The sequence below is a fragment of the Anopheles nili genome, chromosome 3, assembly GCF_943737925.1.
Source record: "Anopheles nili chromosome 3, idAnoNiliSN_F5_01, whole genome shotgun sequence".
In the NCBI taxonomy this organism is placed as follows: Eukaryota; Metazoa; Arthropoda; class Insecta; order Diptera; family Culicidae; genus Anopheles; species Anopheles nili.
The window spans coordinates 58,212,737-58,230,951 of NC_071292.1; the positions used below are offsets into that span (position 1 = coordinate 58,212,737).

General features: G+C 49.7%; 1 protein-coding gene across 1 annotated transcript in view; it reads left to right on the plus strand.

Moving 5' to 3' along the window:
* The first annotated feature begins 14,635 nt into the window (after positions 1–14,635).
* The window catches only part of LOC128722694 (protein giant-like), a 42,631-nt gene continuing 39,051 nt past the window's right edge, over positions 14,636–18,215 (plus strand). The window contains exon 1 of the mRNA XM_053816369.1: positions 14,636–15,626. Coding sequence (XP_053672344.1) covers positions 14,636–15,626 — 991 coding nt within the window. The remainder of the gene's footprint in view (positions 15,627–18,215) is intronic.

An 18,215-nucleotide genomic window follows, 5' to 3' on the forward strand; every position in this document is an offset into this window, starting at 1 on the left:
CACCCCATGCAATGCACTAACGATTCATTTTCCGTGCCAGTAATGGCTCATTACGGTGAACCAGACCCGCTGGGGCACACCATCCCTTCATTCGTCCTTTTACACAGGGCCACTTGGGGACTTGGGTGCACGCATTTGTCACATGCATTTTTAATCCCAAAACCCGCGCAAGTAAGCCGGTTGACTTCGCGTGCCAAGTGTCGGTACCGTGACGCTAGCATGCCCACCGACTATCGAACATCAATCGCCGTTTTCGCCGTTTCGTACGTCATTCCCTTTGCTTTCCCATCCTGAGCTAGGGTCGTAAAAACTCACGGGGCTCATCACTCAAAGACCAACCGAAACCGAATCGCATGCCTTTCCGGAGCCTCGAGTACGTACCACACGGAGATCGTATCGCGAGGTGTTGCTCCATAAAATTGGTCGTTTGGGAGCGATAGAAAATTTATACCACCCCATCCGATAGGGTTTTGCGGGCGTTCTGGCCGGCGTTTTGTTTCATGGCATATCAGATCGGAAGAGTACGGGTGGTCGCGGTGAGATAAGCGAAAGTTTTAAATTAAACTTTCATTAATGGCCAGCATTACAGGCGCCACGCACGTGATACATTCAGTTTTATGCTTACCGTCTGGTCCGGTTTAAGTGTCTAGAAGCTAGATTAGAATCGGCCCGCGTGTCCGCATCGGTGAAGTGACTGATGAAAGGGTACGGTGCGAGCACGATTCCGTTAGACACGCTCCGTAATCATCTGATTAACGGTTAGCTATTTAATTTTGTCGCAAACTGATCAATTTATTCCGGAACTTTTGCCTGACAAATGATGATCAATCGGTACTCATCAACACGCAGAAAAAGGTTCAACCCTGGGTGGCCTATACTTTGAACGCTTCGTTGCCACCGACATGTTTGTTAACGGGCCCTTTTTCGCTCATTTGCATGCTCTCGCACACACGCGTGAGTCTCTTTCAAGGCACAGATCCTGTATTGTGCAACAAACCCCCCCGGGAGTTATGGATAATTCGTCATTCAGCTTCCGTCGGTCTAGTTTGGGGTGGTTGGCGAAAAGGGACCGTTTAAAATAGGGCCACCCGTAAAATCTCGACCCCGGAAGGGCAAAGAACGGCTACTCTGCCCGAATCGTGGTGGGGAAAACTCAAAACGTGAAACAGATTGGTGCGTTCTACACACCCGGTTGACGAAGGTTGGCAGCTGGGGAGATTGATTTGTCTCGCTGTGCGCGTTGATCAAATTGATCGCTATGATGGATTGAACAGAACCCTGCTGATAGGGATGAATTAATTTTAATATAAACACCACCCAAACGCTAGGGAAGTGTTTTTTTGTCTCCATTCTCCTCTCATGTGTTTTCTTTTCCATTCTTTTCTCGTTACAGGTAAGCATGGGCACGTTGCGTTATGGCGTTTAGTAAGTTGAAATGGCGCTCAACTCACGAAACGGAAGCACATCAAGCACAGACATTCAGGGTAACTTTTTCAATCTGCCAAACGCCGATTGGGTTTTATTTTTATGCCCCATCTGCTGTTCCAAGAAATTGCGGCTCAAAAAAGCAACCGCTTTTGATCACTTGCTGGCGTTTGCTAGCGCCTACAATGCGAGCAATTTTCTCGTGGTACGCGAATGCGTAAACAGGAAGCTTTTCATTCACCAAATGCGTGAACCGAACCGCGAAAGCAAAAGTCACACAAACCGCACAATGCACGGAAATCCGATTCTAAACACACTCTCTTGGAAAAGAGTGCAAAAAAAAGCTGCAAAAAAAAGGAACCTACGGCTCCCGTACTAGACAAACAAACGTACGTACGTTTGTATTGGCTAACCTTCATCGCCGTCGCACATACACAAACACACGCTCGTGCACGCTTCCAAAAATGGCGAAAGCAAGCCGTCATTCCGTGCGGGTGGCATTCCTAGCTGGGTCGATTTTCAATTTCGCGCACCGTGAATGATTGGGTCCGACGGACATCGGCAGGACACGAACCGGCAAAGGCGAACCAAATGGCCTCGAGAATCACATCCGCAACGGTTTTCTCCTCCGAAAACAAAAAAAAAGAAAAAGCGATGGTGTGTTTTGTGTTGTTGCTTCTATCGCTTCTTTCTCGGATTAAAAGTCACGAAACGTGCGAGGGCGCATACGGGAATGCTTTAACCTTTCGCCTGCAGCAAGGATTAATGCGCTGGATTATGGCGCTCGGGGCGATGTTTATTGATTATTTTTCCCACCCAGCCCATGGGGCGATTCTGAGCATGTTTTTTTTGCGTGTGTGTGTGTATGTGTGCGACTTGTTTCACGTGAAACTAGTTCCGTTCGTACAGGAAACCGTGGAAATCGATTTCACCGTTGCCTTCGGCACCAAGCGACACATGAATATTTAAACTATGCACTGCGCGCCTACGCGTCGGTTATCGCTGGCATGCTCGCTAAAACGCTCGTCGGCTAGAGTTTTGCATTGTTACTACTTTTCCGCAACGAGCGTGGGACAATTTTGTGCTCCAGCAGAACGCAGATTAAGCGGACAAGTAAACGCAACAGAAACGTTGAAACGCCACAGCTAGGGAATTAAGCTTTCGGGACGAAATTACGCCTGAACTCGTGACATCAAATTGATTTGCGCTCCTCTTCGAAGGATGCTACTTTCCATTGCCGGCGGCAATCGTATACAAGGAGCTAAATTCCGATCAAGTTTTCCGACCCACTCGTGCGGTAATTTCTGCTCGGCTCCAAAACACGGTGCCCTCGGTTACCTCATCCGCGTGATGTTTCGGTAGATCGAAGATACTTTATCGCGCGGCTGAATTTCCCCGGGGAGGGTGACCATAAATAGCTCCAGCCGCCCGACCGAGATACATCATTTCCTGAAGAGGAAGAACGTGGCCACACCCGGTGCTGTAATGCGAGTTGGGAAGGAACCGGGTAGACCGACGATTATCTTCGATTCAACACCATCACGCCGCACCATGCCGTGGAATGCATGCAACCGTGGGTGGAAATGCACATTTAACTACGACCATGGCGGAATGGCCGACCAATTCGCGGGTTGACGTGCTTTCAGAAGCCGCTATTTATAGGCCAAACCACCTCGTCACGTGAAAACCGAACCTGGGGGGGTGGTTTGGAATTTGCTGGCACCGGTTCCCGGATTGGCGCCATGACAAATGAACCGATAAGACGCGTCGACGGCGGGAAGGATACCGTGTTTTAGTTGGGGTGGCACTGTTACTGCCCTGCTAATACAACGCCTCCAGTGGGCCGTTTTACTGCGTCTTCATTGCAGCATATTGTATGTGCTGCGCGTGGTTTGAATTTTTCAATCTTCCGCATGGCTTCCGAGTGAGGTAATTTTCTCCCGCAATTAAAACCTCCACCAATTGCGCTGTGCTTTTATTTACCTTCCAAAACCATGTCAATCTTTAAAATGGGCGCTCCGTCGGTGGTAAAATTACTGCTTCTTCGTAAACGCCCTCCCACCCAGGTGGTGCTTAATTGGGTGTAATTTTGGAACCACGGAGCGTTCCATCATCATTCACCTGCATTGCGTGCTCGCTGCGACAATGGTGGTAAGGGCTAGCTGGCCGACCATCCGGTGCTTCCGGCAGGCATCGATGCGTTCGCTTCGCCTAAGCAACGCATTCCACCGGTCTCGACCCCAATTTAAACCGCAACTAGTGCCGATAAGATAAGATTAGGTGCTTGCGCACCTTCGCTATGCGATCGCGCTTAGTTGGGAGATATGCGGTCGGACCCCAGGTTCAACCTTCGCCCCGAGTGCGTCATGTGAGGAGCTCTCGCGAGATAATGCGGGTCTCGAGCTCACGCGCGCACCTTCGAAAGCCCTTCCGTCAGCGCGTCTCCAGGAGGTTGGCCGTGCTGGGTTGGAGCTGAGGTTGTGACGATAAATTAAACTATCTCAACTGTTTGAGGTGGCCACCGGCCCGGTGGGAAAGGTACCCGGGATGGGGAGGGCGGTGCCAAAATCTAAACAGCGCCAAAAACTCACTCACCCCGCGAGTCAGGTGCAGTGACGGTTTGCTTTCCGCAGTGGTCCCTTCTTGCGCTTTATCTCGGCCAATGCCACGGCTTGCCTACTTGCCGAGTCATGTGATCGTGAGGGGGTTTTGGTTTTTTTTTCCTCTTGTTGGTCGGCAGCCCCAGCTAGATGGGGGATAAATATTTAAACTCGTGACTCGCCGCCGGAACCACGTGTTTACGGGAGCAGCGAACGGAAACCATTTGTTGCCGATCGAAGCCGGCATTTGAGTGACGGGGGCTGGGAAAATCGGTCCGCAGCTGAGAGATGCTAGCCATGCGACGTGTGTGAAGCGAGCGTTCTTTTTTTTGCCAGCTGACGTTTGGCTTTGCCTTGAGTGTTTGCTTCGCTTTCCCAGGGAGGGAAATGTTTTCACAACCCTTGCGCCAAGTCTAGCGGCTCATTGATGCCGTGAGAATTTTCCAATTCATTCACACACCAAAAAAAAAAACGGACCAGTTGCAAATGTTGCCAAACCGGTAAAGATGTGATCCATTTTCGTCCCGTTAGCACGTTTCAGAGGTTGTCCTTTGAGCAAGAAAAAAGCACATACATCGAACGGAAAACGTGATGGCTCAAAATCTGCATGTAATCGGGTGGCATTCGAGGGTCACAAAAAGAAAGTAAAGCTCTCCCATCGCACCACCTTCCGCAAGTTGACAAGCGGCGGTCGAATTTCATTAACTTCGAGGCACATTCCGATTCGGAGTTGACGGAAAAATACGCCGACCGCCTCGGACTGGAGTGCGCGCAATGCGGCAACTGGAACAAACCGGTCCCGTTTCGGTCGTGACTCATCACGCCGAAATCCCTCCGAAATACGGCAACATCTGGCCGAAAATGTCAGCCACCCGCGTGTGGACAGGCGGAAAATTCCACCCTACCCGGTCGGACGAGGCTTCCGCAGTGACGTTCTTGCGAGCGCGGGTGTAACCGAGGACCGAGGACCTCCTCTGGTTCGCGGCGTGAGCGAAAGAGAAAGCAAATGCCGGCTGTACGGGCAAGGATATCCGTGCGGACTATGACGTCATTCGAGGCGGAATTTATTCTAGCCTACCGCTGCATTATTAAACCCTGGGTCGTTTCCTTCCGCCAGCCAGCAGGATCCTTGCTCGGGCCTAGTTCGTGGGTCAGATCCTCTCGCGGGGCTTTCTCTTTTCTTTTTGGTTACCCCCCCATTTTGCGTGTGTTGGTTTTGTGTTCTACGCTGGCTTTGTGTGCGTTCGTTCTCGTTCCGGCGCTTCGTACATTGTCCCTGTTGAAGTCGTCACATTGGCAGCGAAAAAGGACGCTGGTGCGGTCGAGAACGGGGAAAAAAAAAAGAAAATTACCACCTCAACGTCCCCAAACGTTATTTACCTTACTTTCTCTGCTTGTGTTCTCCTCTCGCCTGGAGTGTCCTTTCCACACTCTCTGCTGGCGCTAATCACGTCACGTCGAGTGCGAGGCGAACGTCCGTTTGTGCCCCGATAGCAGCCCGTTGTGGTGCGTCTAGCACAAAATGTCGTTTTTGGGAGGGCACTCGGGGAAAATCCCTTGACCTTCCTTCGCATTCGTTGCCTCCTGTCCCTTTTTGGTCGGAGGAAGGTTTCTGCAGCGGGGGATAATGTTTCCACGTGCGGGCGATCGATGGGGCAAGCGGATTCCTGACCGCGAACGGGTCCTTCTGCACCGATGCGAGGCGTAAAAAAATACATAATTTTATGGCCTCACAGACATCATAAAAATGCTAATGAAACGACCATCCACGTGAGGGAGATAGCGAGAGTGGGAAAGCAGCAACGATCGAGCAAGAGAGTCCGCGAGCGGTGAATGTGCGGGCGAGCAAAGGATGGAGTGACGAAGGAAAAGCCTTCCCATTTCGTTTCCTTTGGCAATGACTTCCGCCGCGAGGGATGCGCGGGTCCTGGTGCTCTGGTGTAAGCTCGTAAAGTTGTTTTGGTAAAGTTCTCTGCTTGCTGGTGTCTGTAAGCTCAGTTTCGTCCCGTGTTTATGTTGCTCTACTCCTACGCAAACAAGAACGGGATTCGCTCCTCGAGGAGAGGTTCTAAAAATGGGAGCCCACTCGAGAAGGTAGGATCGAGTGATAAACTCTTTCTGAATCGAAAAAGAGAGAGAAATTTGAAGAGAGTGAGCTCCTGTAAGTTTGAGCGAAAGCTTTCGAAAAGCCTTAAAAGAGCTCAAAGCTTTCAGAGGCTCTCTCAATTGTCCTGCTGATGTAGAGATGAATTTTCCTGCTGGTACAAGCGAGAGAATTTTAAACACGTACACTTACACCAACACCAGCGCCAATAAAATTGAAAACAAATAACGCCATCGGAGGGAAATCCTCTCAGTGCTCTCGCAAAACATCTTCCCGCCTGACATGCGCACTTGGACATCCGGCTATCGAAAGGATCTCAGGACTAAGCAGGCGGGATTCGAGCAGTTTGAGTGTCGGTTTGTTTTGACATTATCGCAAGCGGAGAACACATTTGACAGCTGAATGGGAATTCGTTCTCGACGTTGCTCGCGTTAATTAGTTATTCTTGTAGCAGATGACAACGACAACCCTCCATTGTGATAAGGGATGTATGCAAATTGAACTGCTTTTAATTTAACCCCCCTGGCGATATTTCTGGCTTCATGCGTATTGCTCTTTTGTCGCATTAACGTTGTGTTAATTTCTTCGAAAGGTATTTTGCATTCCCAGCCAGTCGGGACCAGCTAAGCTACTTTTCTTTTACCCCCTCTTCTAAGCCAGGGGTGAACTAATTATCAAGATGCGCTAATTTCAAACCCCAAGACACCCCGCGTGCCTGGTCGGCTCACGGACTAGGATTGCAATCTAGCACCATGGTGCGAACTCATCGTGCCGGCTTCTTCGCTATTGCGTGCGCCAGCTCAGCCTAGTAACGGCCTCGTTTGCGCACGAAGCGCTCCATACGCGTGAAACAAGCGCCAGAAATCGATCGGCGTTGCTATGCGCAAGCCTGGAGGCTTGGCCGCAATGGTAAGCTTCATTTCGTCACTGGCCGGGTGAGGGCGTAAGAAGAAAGCAAAATGTCTCGCCAGGAGCCGCTCCATATTTGCGGAATGCTTTAGTACGCGTTAGGCTGCGAACTTCGCATGAATGTGCGTACCGCGGGAAGACGTGGCGTGTGTTTGCGCAGCGCATCATCGCACCAGAAATCACGTGAACTTTGCATTCGGCTGGTTGTGAACGGGGGCTCATGGGTCTACGTTTTTTTACCATCGGCTCTTTGTGTAGCACTGCTCCTTATCAGTGACGCGTGATAATTTCGGACATCGAATGACGGTGGCGTTACCTTCGTACGCTTGCGGCTGCCGAAGGTGCCCGGAGGTCACGAACGGGAAGCGTCCTCGCCGTCGTAGGATGACGCAAAATGACCGCCCATGGCCATCAGCACTGCTGGGCAGCATTCGATTAGAAACCAATAGCGGGAACCTGTTAGCCGCGTGGCGGGAGAAAATATGCTGCGTGGTCATGGCACAAAGTCGCAGCGATAAGGAAGCCCGTTTCCCGTTTCTGGCCGTGGTTTCGACTCCTCAAAACAATCCGATGAATCGTGGGTCTTTCGAGTGAAGACTAGGAACTGGGAGTAGTGAGGGTTGTAAATCAATCAAACCGACGATTGCACACATTGGTGATGATTAGGAAAAAACATCAAAGTCGCTGGGGATGCGAAAAGGGCGGACTCTTTGTTGCTTGACGAAAGCGTGGAGCGCTTTGAATGAAACATGTGCTACATGCATCTCGTGTACTGAACACATTTTAATTTACTTTGAATGCGTAATTGCTCAGATCAATTTTAACTGCCAGTTTAATTTCGGGGACTAGTTTTAAGAATTTCATAAACCAGTAAAGAGTAAATTTCAAGTCACTTTCGCTTTCTCGGACTAGATAAATACCGACCTTATCACAGCGTCCACGGTTCGATAAATAATTAAATGTTGCAACCAAGCACACTGATAAGAGGATTTCTTAGTGTCTTCACAAGCCCCGGGCTTGCCGGATATTTGGGCTTAAAAGCGCGTTGAAATCGATGCACTTTTTTTCGCCACTTACTACATTCCATCGTTTCGTGGCGGATAAGATTGCACTTTTTCACGGGACGACGGTGACTTGTCAACACGATTATGTCATAAATCAAACGTATGTCCAAGGTGTGGCTCAACGACCGCGATGTAAGGGGTTGTTATCTCACTGTACATTCATCGAAGCCGGAACCGTTTGTATTTATTTTTTCGTCTTCACGAAATCAGTTCTTTTTTGACAATGGACAATGTGTTCCAAGAACCGGGTTGATAAACTTTACCATAAACCTAAAAGATGTGTCGAGGATATGTTTCTAGAAGGCAATTTTTTGCTCCGAGATAATCATCTGTATTCCCCATCTACCAAGAGCCAATGGTAACCTTCACCCTACCGGATATTTGGATCGATATTACTTATGCAAAATGGAACCAAAACAAACCCGAAACATAAAACAATCTCTCCCCAGTATTCATTCTTCTCGGCTCAACGACAAATAAATCAAACAAACAAATGTTGCTTCCGTTCTCGTTGTCCTTTCATCGCGAAACGTTCATCACATGTTTCGAGCTAAAAAAAATGATGAAAGAAAAGCTGTGTAGATACACTTTTCTCCTGTTTTCCCTGCTGATTTACCGCCTGTTCCCATCTTGTCTCAGGCGTTTATCGACGGATGTACGAGTTCCAAAACTCCAAAGCATCAATCTATCCTCTGGGACACTCCGGTCTTTGGAGGATGTTGGAATGTGGAATGGTGATTTTTTCTCCCTCTTTTGCTTCTCTCATTCTTTCATATGCCTTTGTCTCATCCGTTTGCTACGTCACAAGAGTGGGCAGTTGTTCTGCGTGCGGAGTTTTGTGCGTTAAGAGGCTTGATTGAAGTGCTATCGAAAGTTTTCCATTTACCAAACACAAGAGGCAGAGGTCACCGAAAAAAAAATCCAGGAAAATACGCAGTACGACCTCTCGCCTGCAAACACAAGGGAATTTAATGAATGCCGGTCGAGGCGGGATGTGTGCGGTTCGTGCCCGGGACTCCGAGCGGCAGGACGAAAGGCGCAAGACCGTTTCTTATCATGCGGCAAGGAAAATGGAAATCTTGCCATATCATATCGTGCAGACGATGGGTGGATGGAAGCAAATTTGCTCAAACACGAAACAGAGCTAAACAGGATCCCATTTCGTTGGTGGCACGGGGTAAAGAATGAGCGAAGGGAATGCAACGCACTCGTATCACGTGGCCGAGCCAGGTACCGGCGCTGGAAAACTGTGCACAAACGCTCACTCACTACCACCAACCTCGGTCGATGTCACGTGGCCAGGAATGATGATTTTTCCCGGTTCAAGGATGCAAAGTCCAACCATCCCGGGGGGGCTATTGGTGGAGTAGTGCGGCAAACCGAGCGAAAGAGGGATAGGTGAGCTACTGGAAACGGTAGAGAAACGTTCCCAACTCAAGCCCTGCTGAGTTGCAGGATTATGTTTCCATGGGGGAAAAGTATTAACGTCAAGGAGAGGACATAGAGAGGAAAAATGTTGGAAAATTGCTCCCACACCAACACCGGGTACATGGATTCTTTACATGCTTCGAGTTACAGCGTAAAACTCTGCTTACAGCTTGTAGCTTAGCACATGTGTCCCTAGATGGCGCTAGTGGCAGAGTATTGCTAGCAGCGCCACCTGCGGTGAAGTAAGGAGAACTATTGGATTTTCATAAATGAAGTCGAAAAACATTGCCTTGATTTTAAATAGTCCTATGTTTTGCAACATATCAATTATATGTATCCAAAAAACACCAAACTTAATCGCCATTCCTGGCTAAGATTTACAAACGTATGCAAATTCAGTGGTGGACCCGAAAAAGAAACCAACGTTTAGTCGTTGCAAGTTGATACTATAAAAGTAGATGAATTTATCTTAACTTTTTTAAACGGGGTCCGATCAAAGGATAGTTTACATTATGTGCTTATTACAATAATAAGTACTACTCGACAGTGGTTATTAGATTTGTATGCATAACCAGAAGCTAGAAAGCTTATCGCATAAAGTTGTTTTGCATGTTTTTGTGGAGTATGTCGTGTAAAATCGAGATTCTTACGTAGAGCTACATTTACTACGCCTTAAAGGGTACATCTATAGCTGCATTTTGAGCGCTCCGAGCTCAATGCTGGCAGCTTTGAGCCTACGGATAAATCATTTTCGAAATAGTTAATATTCTCCGGGAATGGACCGTGTAAGGACGGGTGGTGAAAACTCCCCACATCCCTACCACTCTCCCGACTCATCCGACCGGAGCTGACCCAGGGAGGACGAAGCAGCAGAAGCTGGCGCGGTAAAAACCCGCGTGACACGTGTTCAACAAACGTGACTCCGCCACCGATCCCATGCCCACATCAGAGAACGAGTGAGAGCGAATATGCCGACAGAGATGGAGCCGGAGAGAACGCGACTGATAGTGTGTGTTCGCGAATGATTAGGGTGGACACGGCATCGGTTGCTCTGAGAGAGATCCGATCTGTTGAATGCGACCGCGTCGGCATCCGAGTCATGTCCGGATGTGCGAATTTTATTGTCTCACTCGGTTTGACCGACAGCCGGCCTCCGGTGGGATGAGCATGAGGGTAGTTCACGCGATATGCAAAAACAACCGCGATGTTCAAACATGCGACCTTACACTCCCAAAACGGACGGGACAAGATGCATTTTTGGGGCAAACTTACACGACATACATTGGGTGTCGAAAAATGTCATTGGAATGCGAAAGGAAACGATACAAATGCATCAACATACAATTACCACCGACAATGTATTCGGGAGGGCTAGCATGGGCCTGGGTGGGAAGGAAACTTTCCCGACATTCGCCCTCGGAACGTGCGGATTTGACTTTCAGACGACGAACGGTTGCTCCCACGAGCCGTTAGTTTGGTGGGGCTGGGAGGGATGGAAACTGGATTAAATTTATCCCGGACCAGGAGCAAATCAATTGCCCGGGAAGGATCTCGCGAATAGGGAGGGTGAGAAGGGGGAGGGAGGGGGAGGTGGCGGCAGTTAATGCACCGGGCAGGAACACACGGATGTGTGGCAGTAAGGAAGGAAGCATCTTTTACCATTAAAATTGAAACGAGTACTGAAACGTGTCTCGCATCCCTGGTTACCATGGCGATTGACGTTCACGAGTATCGAAGCATGCCATGTGAACAACGAATGTCTATAGACGAACGACGCACATCCGCCTGCCCAAAATGTCAACGTCTCCTGTACGTCGGGATGTGCCCGACAGAGTCTGTGCAGAGTTGGTGTTTAATTTCTATTTTATTCTCTTTTGCAGGTAAGTGTCAACTCTATGAACCGATCCATCTGAAGCTGTGGCCGAGTATGTTTCCATTCGTGAGTACTTAACCCGTGTGTAACCGCGTTTAAATACGCGCCCGAATCCGCGAGTGTGGTTTGTACTACTGACAAATTAAATGGCTTCCATACAGCGCTGTAAGTAAGCTGGGTGCGTTTCTTAGTGGAAACGTTTGTTCGTTTAATTTTCCCGCCAAACGTCTAGCAAACATTCATCAAACACGCCAGCGTGAGTGCACCATAGTTCCGGTGGAAAATAGCGTGTGGGTTTGCCGCGGCTATTAGCGGGAAAATGTTCACCTGATAATTTTCTTCGTTCGAGCTTAAATTGCTCCAGAAACTGTTTTAATTTTGCCTGCTAGAAGGATGTCACCACGTTTGTAGTCTTGTATGAAGCTGAACAACCACAGTTCATAGACAGGCAATTTACTGCCTGGCATGCTTGGATGGTGGAAAAATCCAGCCCGGCTGCAATTGACACATTTCCCTCCAACTCTTTCCACACCCACCAGATTCAACTCGCCTCCCCGGGGACAAGCGGCAGCAGGCTAAATTTGTTGCATACAAGCAAGTGCGCCCTTCAAATATTTCCGTCCAATTTCCCCGAACGAAGCCCACATTTCCACAGGCTACATTCGAACGCCTCGCAAGGATTCCACCACTCATTACTTCGGAGCTCCCGAGTGGGGTTTGGGTTGGGTTGAAGCAACCGTACTGCACAAGAGTCCACAGCCACCCACTCAGGCGTTAGGGGATGAATTTAAAATAAATATACCCTCACGCCAAGCGCCGGTACGGAAAACCTCCGAGCGTCTGTTCGATATGTGTGTGACTTGCCATGCCAATTGCAGGAATCGGGTCCCATTCTTCTTCCCGCGCACCGATACTCACCCCCAACTTCCCTTTTTTGGAAGTGGAAGGGGATGAAAGCTGACTCCGCTCGCCGAGGCACGTTGCAGCGAGCGCGTTTTCGCGCGTCTCCATTTGCCGGCGCATTGCGGAAGGCGTGGACGATTAGGAAGCGGCGAAGAAGTGTGGGTGTACATGGGAGCGGAAAAATGAATATGAATTCACCGGCCGCCGACAAACCCCACCAACAAAACGCGCACGTGAGTGAGAGAGATGGAGAGAGAGAGAAGAGAGAATGATGAATTGTAATGAAGGTTCGTGGACCGTGTGGGTTGGAGGAACCTTTGGGGGTGGATTGCGCGGGAACAAAACATGGAGTGCCACGTGCCCGGTGCATACATATGTATACAAATCGACGGAGTGGCACAAACCAAAAAAATCACACACACACAAAACATTCCATGCCGATCCGTAACATCGTACAGTACGTCTCGCACCAACACCGGCACGCAGCTCAAGCTCCTTTTGTTTTTCATTTATTATTGTCCCCCCGCTTCCTGTCCTTCTCCCATGTGCACCCACGGACGAAGCGCTAGATCGTGTCTTCATCCGCGTGACACGAATGGGCCTGTGAGGGTGTGATCCACCCTTCGATGGAGGCGGCTGGTGGCCGACGGTGCCGTCTGGTCGCAAACGCGTCTGACTAACGTGACCCACCGCTCCTCCACCCGCGTAGTTCCTTCCTGCCAGCCCTCTCGGTTGAAGTGCAAACAGCGATTGAGTGCAGCTCCACCGGGTCGGTTCCCGGGAGCAGTACAAGCTGAGCTTTCGAAGCCATTTGAGGCGTTCCTGCCGTTTTCTCGCTCGCCGATTGCCGGCAGTGTTGCGCGCTGTGTTTGCAAGGGTTTTTCGTGTGCGTTGGTGTGCGTGCCGGTGTGCAGGTGTGTACGCATCCGACACCGAGGTGGGCTGTGTGAAGGCACGGAAGGAAGCCTAAGGAATAATATTTCCTTCGGTTGCTTTTCGTCCTCCTGCCGCCACGGGAAGCGAGATCGAACGACGCCGAGAGAGCGAACGAGAGAAAGAGAGAGAGAGAGAGAGAGGGTGCGCGCGGGCGCGATAGGGGGGTTGGTTTTTCCTGGCACTCTTTCGCACTGGCACGAGGCACGACCGCTCGCAAAATGTGAATGGAAAACCGGACCGACCCACCGTAGGAAGCGCTTCCCGTTCCAGCAGTCGGGTTTGGTCACATTTTCACCAGCATGAGCGCCCTCGTCCTGGCGACCTGGCCGTGGGGTGGCTTGAGCTGCGTGCCCAAAACGTGCTCCAAACGGCAGCCCATGGCGACGCCAGCAGCAGCAACCCCCGAGCGGGAGCCTGACACTGGAACCGGCTGGATGCGATCGCACCAGTTTCATTCCGGAAGCGCTCGCTGATGGTTTGTAGTTTCGCCACCGCGCATTATCCTTATCCGAGTGGTAGCTTAGCCCGCAAGGATCCTGCTCCCAGACGAGTTGGGGTTTTGTTTTGTGTGTGACGCGAAGCTGTGTGTTTCCCAAAGCTTTGTGGGGTTCTCGAAGAAAGTGAAGAAAAGTGGGAAGAACAAAATTATTTTAATTGATTTGTGTAAATCGAGTTGTTCGATCATTGGTCACCATATCGTCCTTTTCGCTAACCATGTCCTGAGTGACAGCGGAAGTGAGCTCCTCGTGAAGGCAGGTATAGTGTACCTTCCCGGCAGGGCCTTGTCTGTGTTTCTTTTCTGGCTTTTTGTCCCGTACATTTACAGCTTGGAAGCATTTTCTTGTGCTTGGGAACTGACCGTGCGCGAGTGTGTGCGCAAAGCAAGAGACGAAATATTCATTGTGTACTATCTTCACTAGTGACGTACTGTGCGGAATTAAGTGCAAGTGTGCGAAGGAAACATTCATCTAAACTATCGCAATTGGTAAAAATAAAAACAGTGTATAAAAGTTCAATCGGCGCTACTCGTGTGTGCGGAAAAGCGTTGCGATAATTTTCCACCCGACTTGGAATACGGCCCGTCGTTGGGGAAAAAGATGAGTGTAACTGATCGTGCTTCGTGCCGCTGCCAAAAGTTGCAGCTGTGGTGCAGCGTTCCGATCCTGAGTCCGGTGAATCGCTAAGCGCACGGAAAAGACCTGTTTGATTGGCCAGAGCTAGGCTCTCTTTTCGCACGAACTGCTCTCGATCGCTCGTTTTTAAAACACGATTGAACAATCAAAGCTACGCTTGATCTTAGCAGTCTGCTCGTACGCGTTCACGCCGAAATTTGGTGTGTGAAACCGTGTTTTGTGAGTCAAGTCGTTGTTCGACGTAAGCCAACGGTCGCGCTATGGGAACGGAAACGGCTTGTGGAGGTTATTACAACGAGTCACCAGCCGGACCGAGTGCGGCTGCTCTCGCCGGATACTACCGGATGTCCTCTGAAGAGGGAGGACCTGCTCGAAATGATTCGCTGACAGATGAGGAGCTGGCACAGGCGGCTGTGAATGCGTCCGACTGTGACACCGACCTGGAGATGCACCAGCAACCGTCTCAACAGCCGCATCAAGGTCAGCACCAACAACCCTCTCCGAACAGGCCGCACCTTCAGCAGCAGCAACAGCAACAACATATGCAACATGGACAACATCAGCACGCTCACCAGCACCATGGGGATGGGAATGGACGTTCTAACCCGTGGGCCGTTTCGCAACAGCTGCAAAGCCACATTTCTGGTAGCAACGCGACCGTTACAGTATCGGGAAATTCACCGTCCAATGGTGGACCTCCGACGGGTCGGTCAGGAAGCGGAAATGGATGGTCCTTTCCCAATTACCAGCGACTGTACAACGAGAACTCGTACAGCATCGCAATTGCGGCTGCGGCAGCTGCTGCTAGTAGCCAGGCTCAGCAACATCAGCATCAACAGCAACAGCAGCAACAGCAACAACAGCAACAGCAGCAGCAAGGCCAGCAACATTCGCAACACTCTCTACCAGGACCATCCCAACATCACGGCACACCCAGTCAGCAGCAACAATCGCAACAACAACAGCAACAGCAGCAGCAACAACAGCAACTGGTACATCTCAACAGTGCTGCCTTACAGCACCAGCAGCAACAACAAGCACATCAACAAACTGTTTCACAGTCACAACAGCAGCAGCAGCAACAGCAACAGCAACAACAGCAGCAACAACAACAGCAACAACAGCAGCAACAGCAGCAGCAACAGCACCAGCAGCATTCGCTTCAGCACGCCCCGAATGGAGGTTTAACAGCGGCAGCAGTAGCTGCCGCCGCCGCAGCTGGCCAACTCGGAAAGCGGTTTTACTATCAAGGTCAGTGAAAAATAGGGCAAACCTTGCAATTTTTGTGTGCTATTGAATGCCGGAAAAATTGATACAGAAAATGTGCAGAAAATTCGCTACCCTGCAATCTGTTGGGACGTTAAGCGCGTCACGCATCCGTAGGGTCGTTACAACCCTCGTAATATCGCGAGCGAACACTAGCGCCAAACGGCATATGGTGGAAGCTTCGCACTGCACTCGAGCAGCAGTGGTTTGCGTGGATGCTAAATTATGCAGTTACAAAAATGCAACTGTTTCAAATTGGTTTTACATTCACGGGCATGTATTTAAGAGGCAAATGTATTTATAATCGATCAATCAGTTAGAAGAACGGATGTTGAAAATATTTTTCTAAAGTACGCGGAATAACAGGAATAGCGTTGCTGCTTGACAATGCCTTAAAACTCGAATTGCACAAAAGGGCTGTGCCCCGGGGGCAAATCACCTAGAATGATGTTTGCACCGACTGCATCGGAATGCATTCGCCTGCTTTCCAAGTGCATAGAGACAGGAGAAAATTTCCTTCATTAGCCAGCTCCGCCCGCCCTAAAGGAAAAAGAGAACACACCCCTGGTGACTGTTGGGCCGGGAACGGGAGGATAACTTCACAAATCAGAGCTAATGAACCGGTCACGCACCGAAAAATTCAAAACCGGACGAAGCGACCCACCTCACTCCCGTGGGTCCCCGCACCAACCACTCGGACCGGTTCCTGAAGGTGTGTGTGTGTGTCTGAGTTGTACGTGTGTGTTTGCGCTCGGTTCGAATTTCACCAAATGCATCCGTTAAGGGCCGCCCTCGGGGAAGGGTGCGTGGGCATGAAAAGGGAACGTTCCGGGACCGCAATCTATCATGCGAATCCACCGGGAATAGGTGACCGATCGCACGCGATGCGAGAGGTGGAGAGTTAAATTGAATTAAAATGAAATGGGGGCCGATCCGAATGATCGATATGAAAAAAAAGAAAGAAAAACATATGCACGTGAAATGCCCGTCATATTCGAGTCAATTAATCATGTTAATAGCGACGAATTTTATACGCGAAAATTCCCAAGAGATCCGCTGCGGTTTGAAAGCTTTCGATTTTAAGCGATAAATTAATAGCCCAGCATATTTGATTTGATGGACGGAATTTCTGGCATCCACGCCTTGGTAAGGTGTGCGCATTTTCAAGATTGCGTTCTACTTCCTACCAAAGCCGATAAAGTACGGTGAAGGGCTGGCCGGGTTCAGCTTGTTCAATGATTATTTGCGCACATTTACCCGGTTTTTTTTTTCGTACCATAGTGTTTATTCTGGTACCCGCGTAGAGTGCACTTTGTTTTCACATGCACCGGCATTCGGGCGAATCGCCGCTCAACTTATCGGTCACAGGAATCCCACGTAAAAGTTCATTGTTGATTGATGCAACTCGCGAGAGAGCTCGATAAAGTAGCCGGTAATTGTTTGAATCGAACACATACACACACGCGCACCCTTTACGACCCTTTACGAGGCGAGCGAAATTACCTTCGAAGTGACCGATATTTGAATGCGATCCTACGCATCCAGAGAAGAATGATTGCTTTTCCATCTTGATGATGCATCCGTGCGGTAGTGTGCAATAAATGCAAGTGTTTTTCGCCATTATGCTAAAAGAGCGTCCTTGATCACCCTTGCCGGCGATACACCGTAGTGATATGACGCCTTGCAGGCGCGCGGAACTCGGACCAGTGTTCCACGGTACCCGATTTCGATTGGCCACAGAAAATAAACCCCTCGAGGCAAACCCTAAGGCCCTTCGCGATGCAGAGTAGAAGAGCGCCGACGTGAAAACACACTCGGCAGTGAATATGAAAATTTATAAATATGCTAATCAGTCTATCAGCCGGCCAGCCCGGTGATCGGATGCTGCGCCTCGATGGCGGACGGAAGTGAGCGTCTGCGAGGGTTGCGTGTGCTTGTGCCCATCGGGTCTGTATGTATGCATGTGTGTTTGTGAGGAATGGAGGAGAGTTAAGTGGGAGGCGTGCGAGCACTTGGCACTTGGTGGGCAATTGTTTTCAACTCAAAGAAATTGCGCTGCCCCGCGACGTCTCGAGCGGATCGCCGGAATTGTGTGAATTCCGAGGTAGAGTTGTCTACCCGTTTTTTTGCTTTTTCTTCTTTTGTTTCCGGGCTCGGATCGTTGCAAGGTGCATCGGAATTGCACGTCTCTCCAGAGAACGTTCCGAAGCCTTCATTCCAGTGAGCGTGTGGCGTGTTGTTGTCAACTCATCCTGCTTATTTGCAATCAAACTAAATATTCTAATGACACGAAGATGGGAGAGAGGATGAAAAATATGCACCAACAAACAAATAAACGCTACTCCGTGCAGCTGATAGGCATGCATTATTTATGTTACCGAGCGTTCGATCGCCGATTCGATCGATGGGTAAAGCAGATTATTTTGACGTGCATCATTAGAGCAACGGAAAGAAGAAAGCTTTCGTTTTAGAAGCACACATCAGAACACCTCATTAGCATTCGATTGGTCATTGCCGCGGCGTAACAAACAACATTTCACCACAATCCAAACATTGCCGGTTAGCACACGCCCT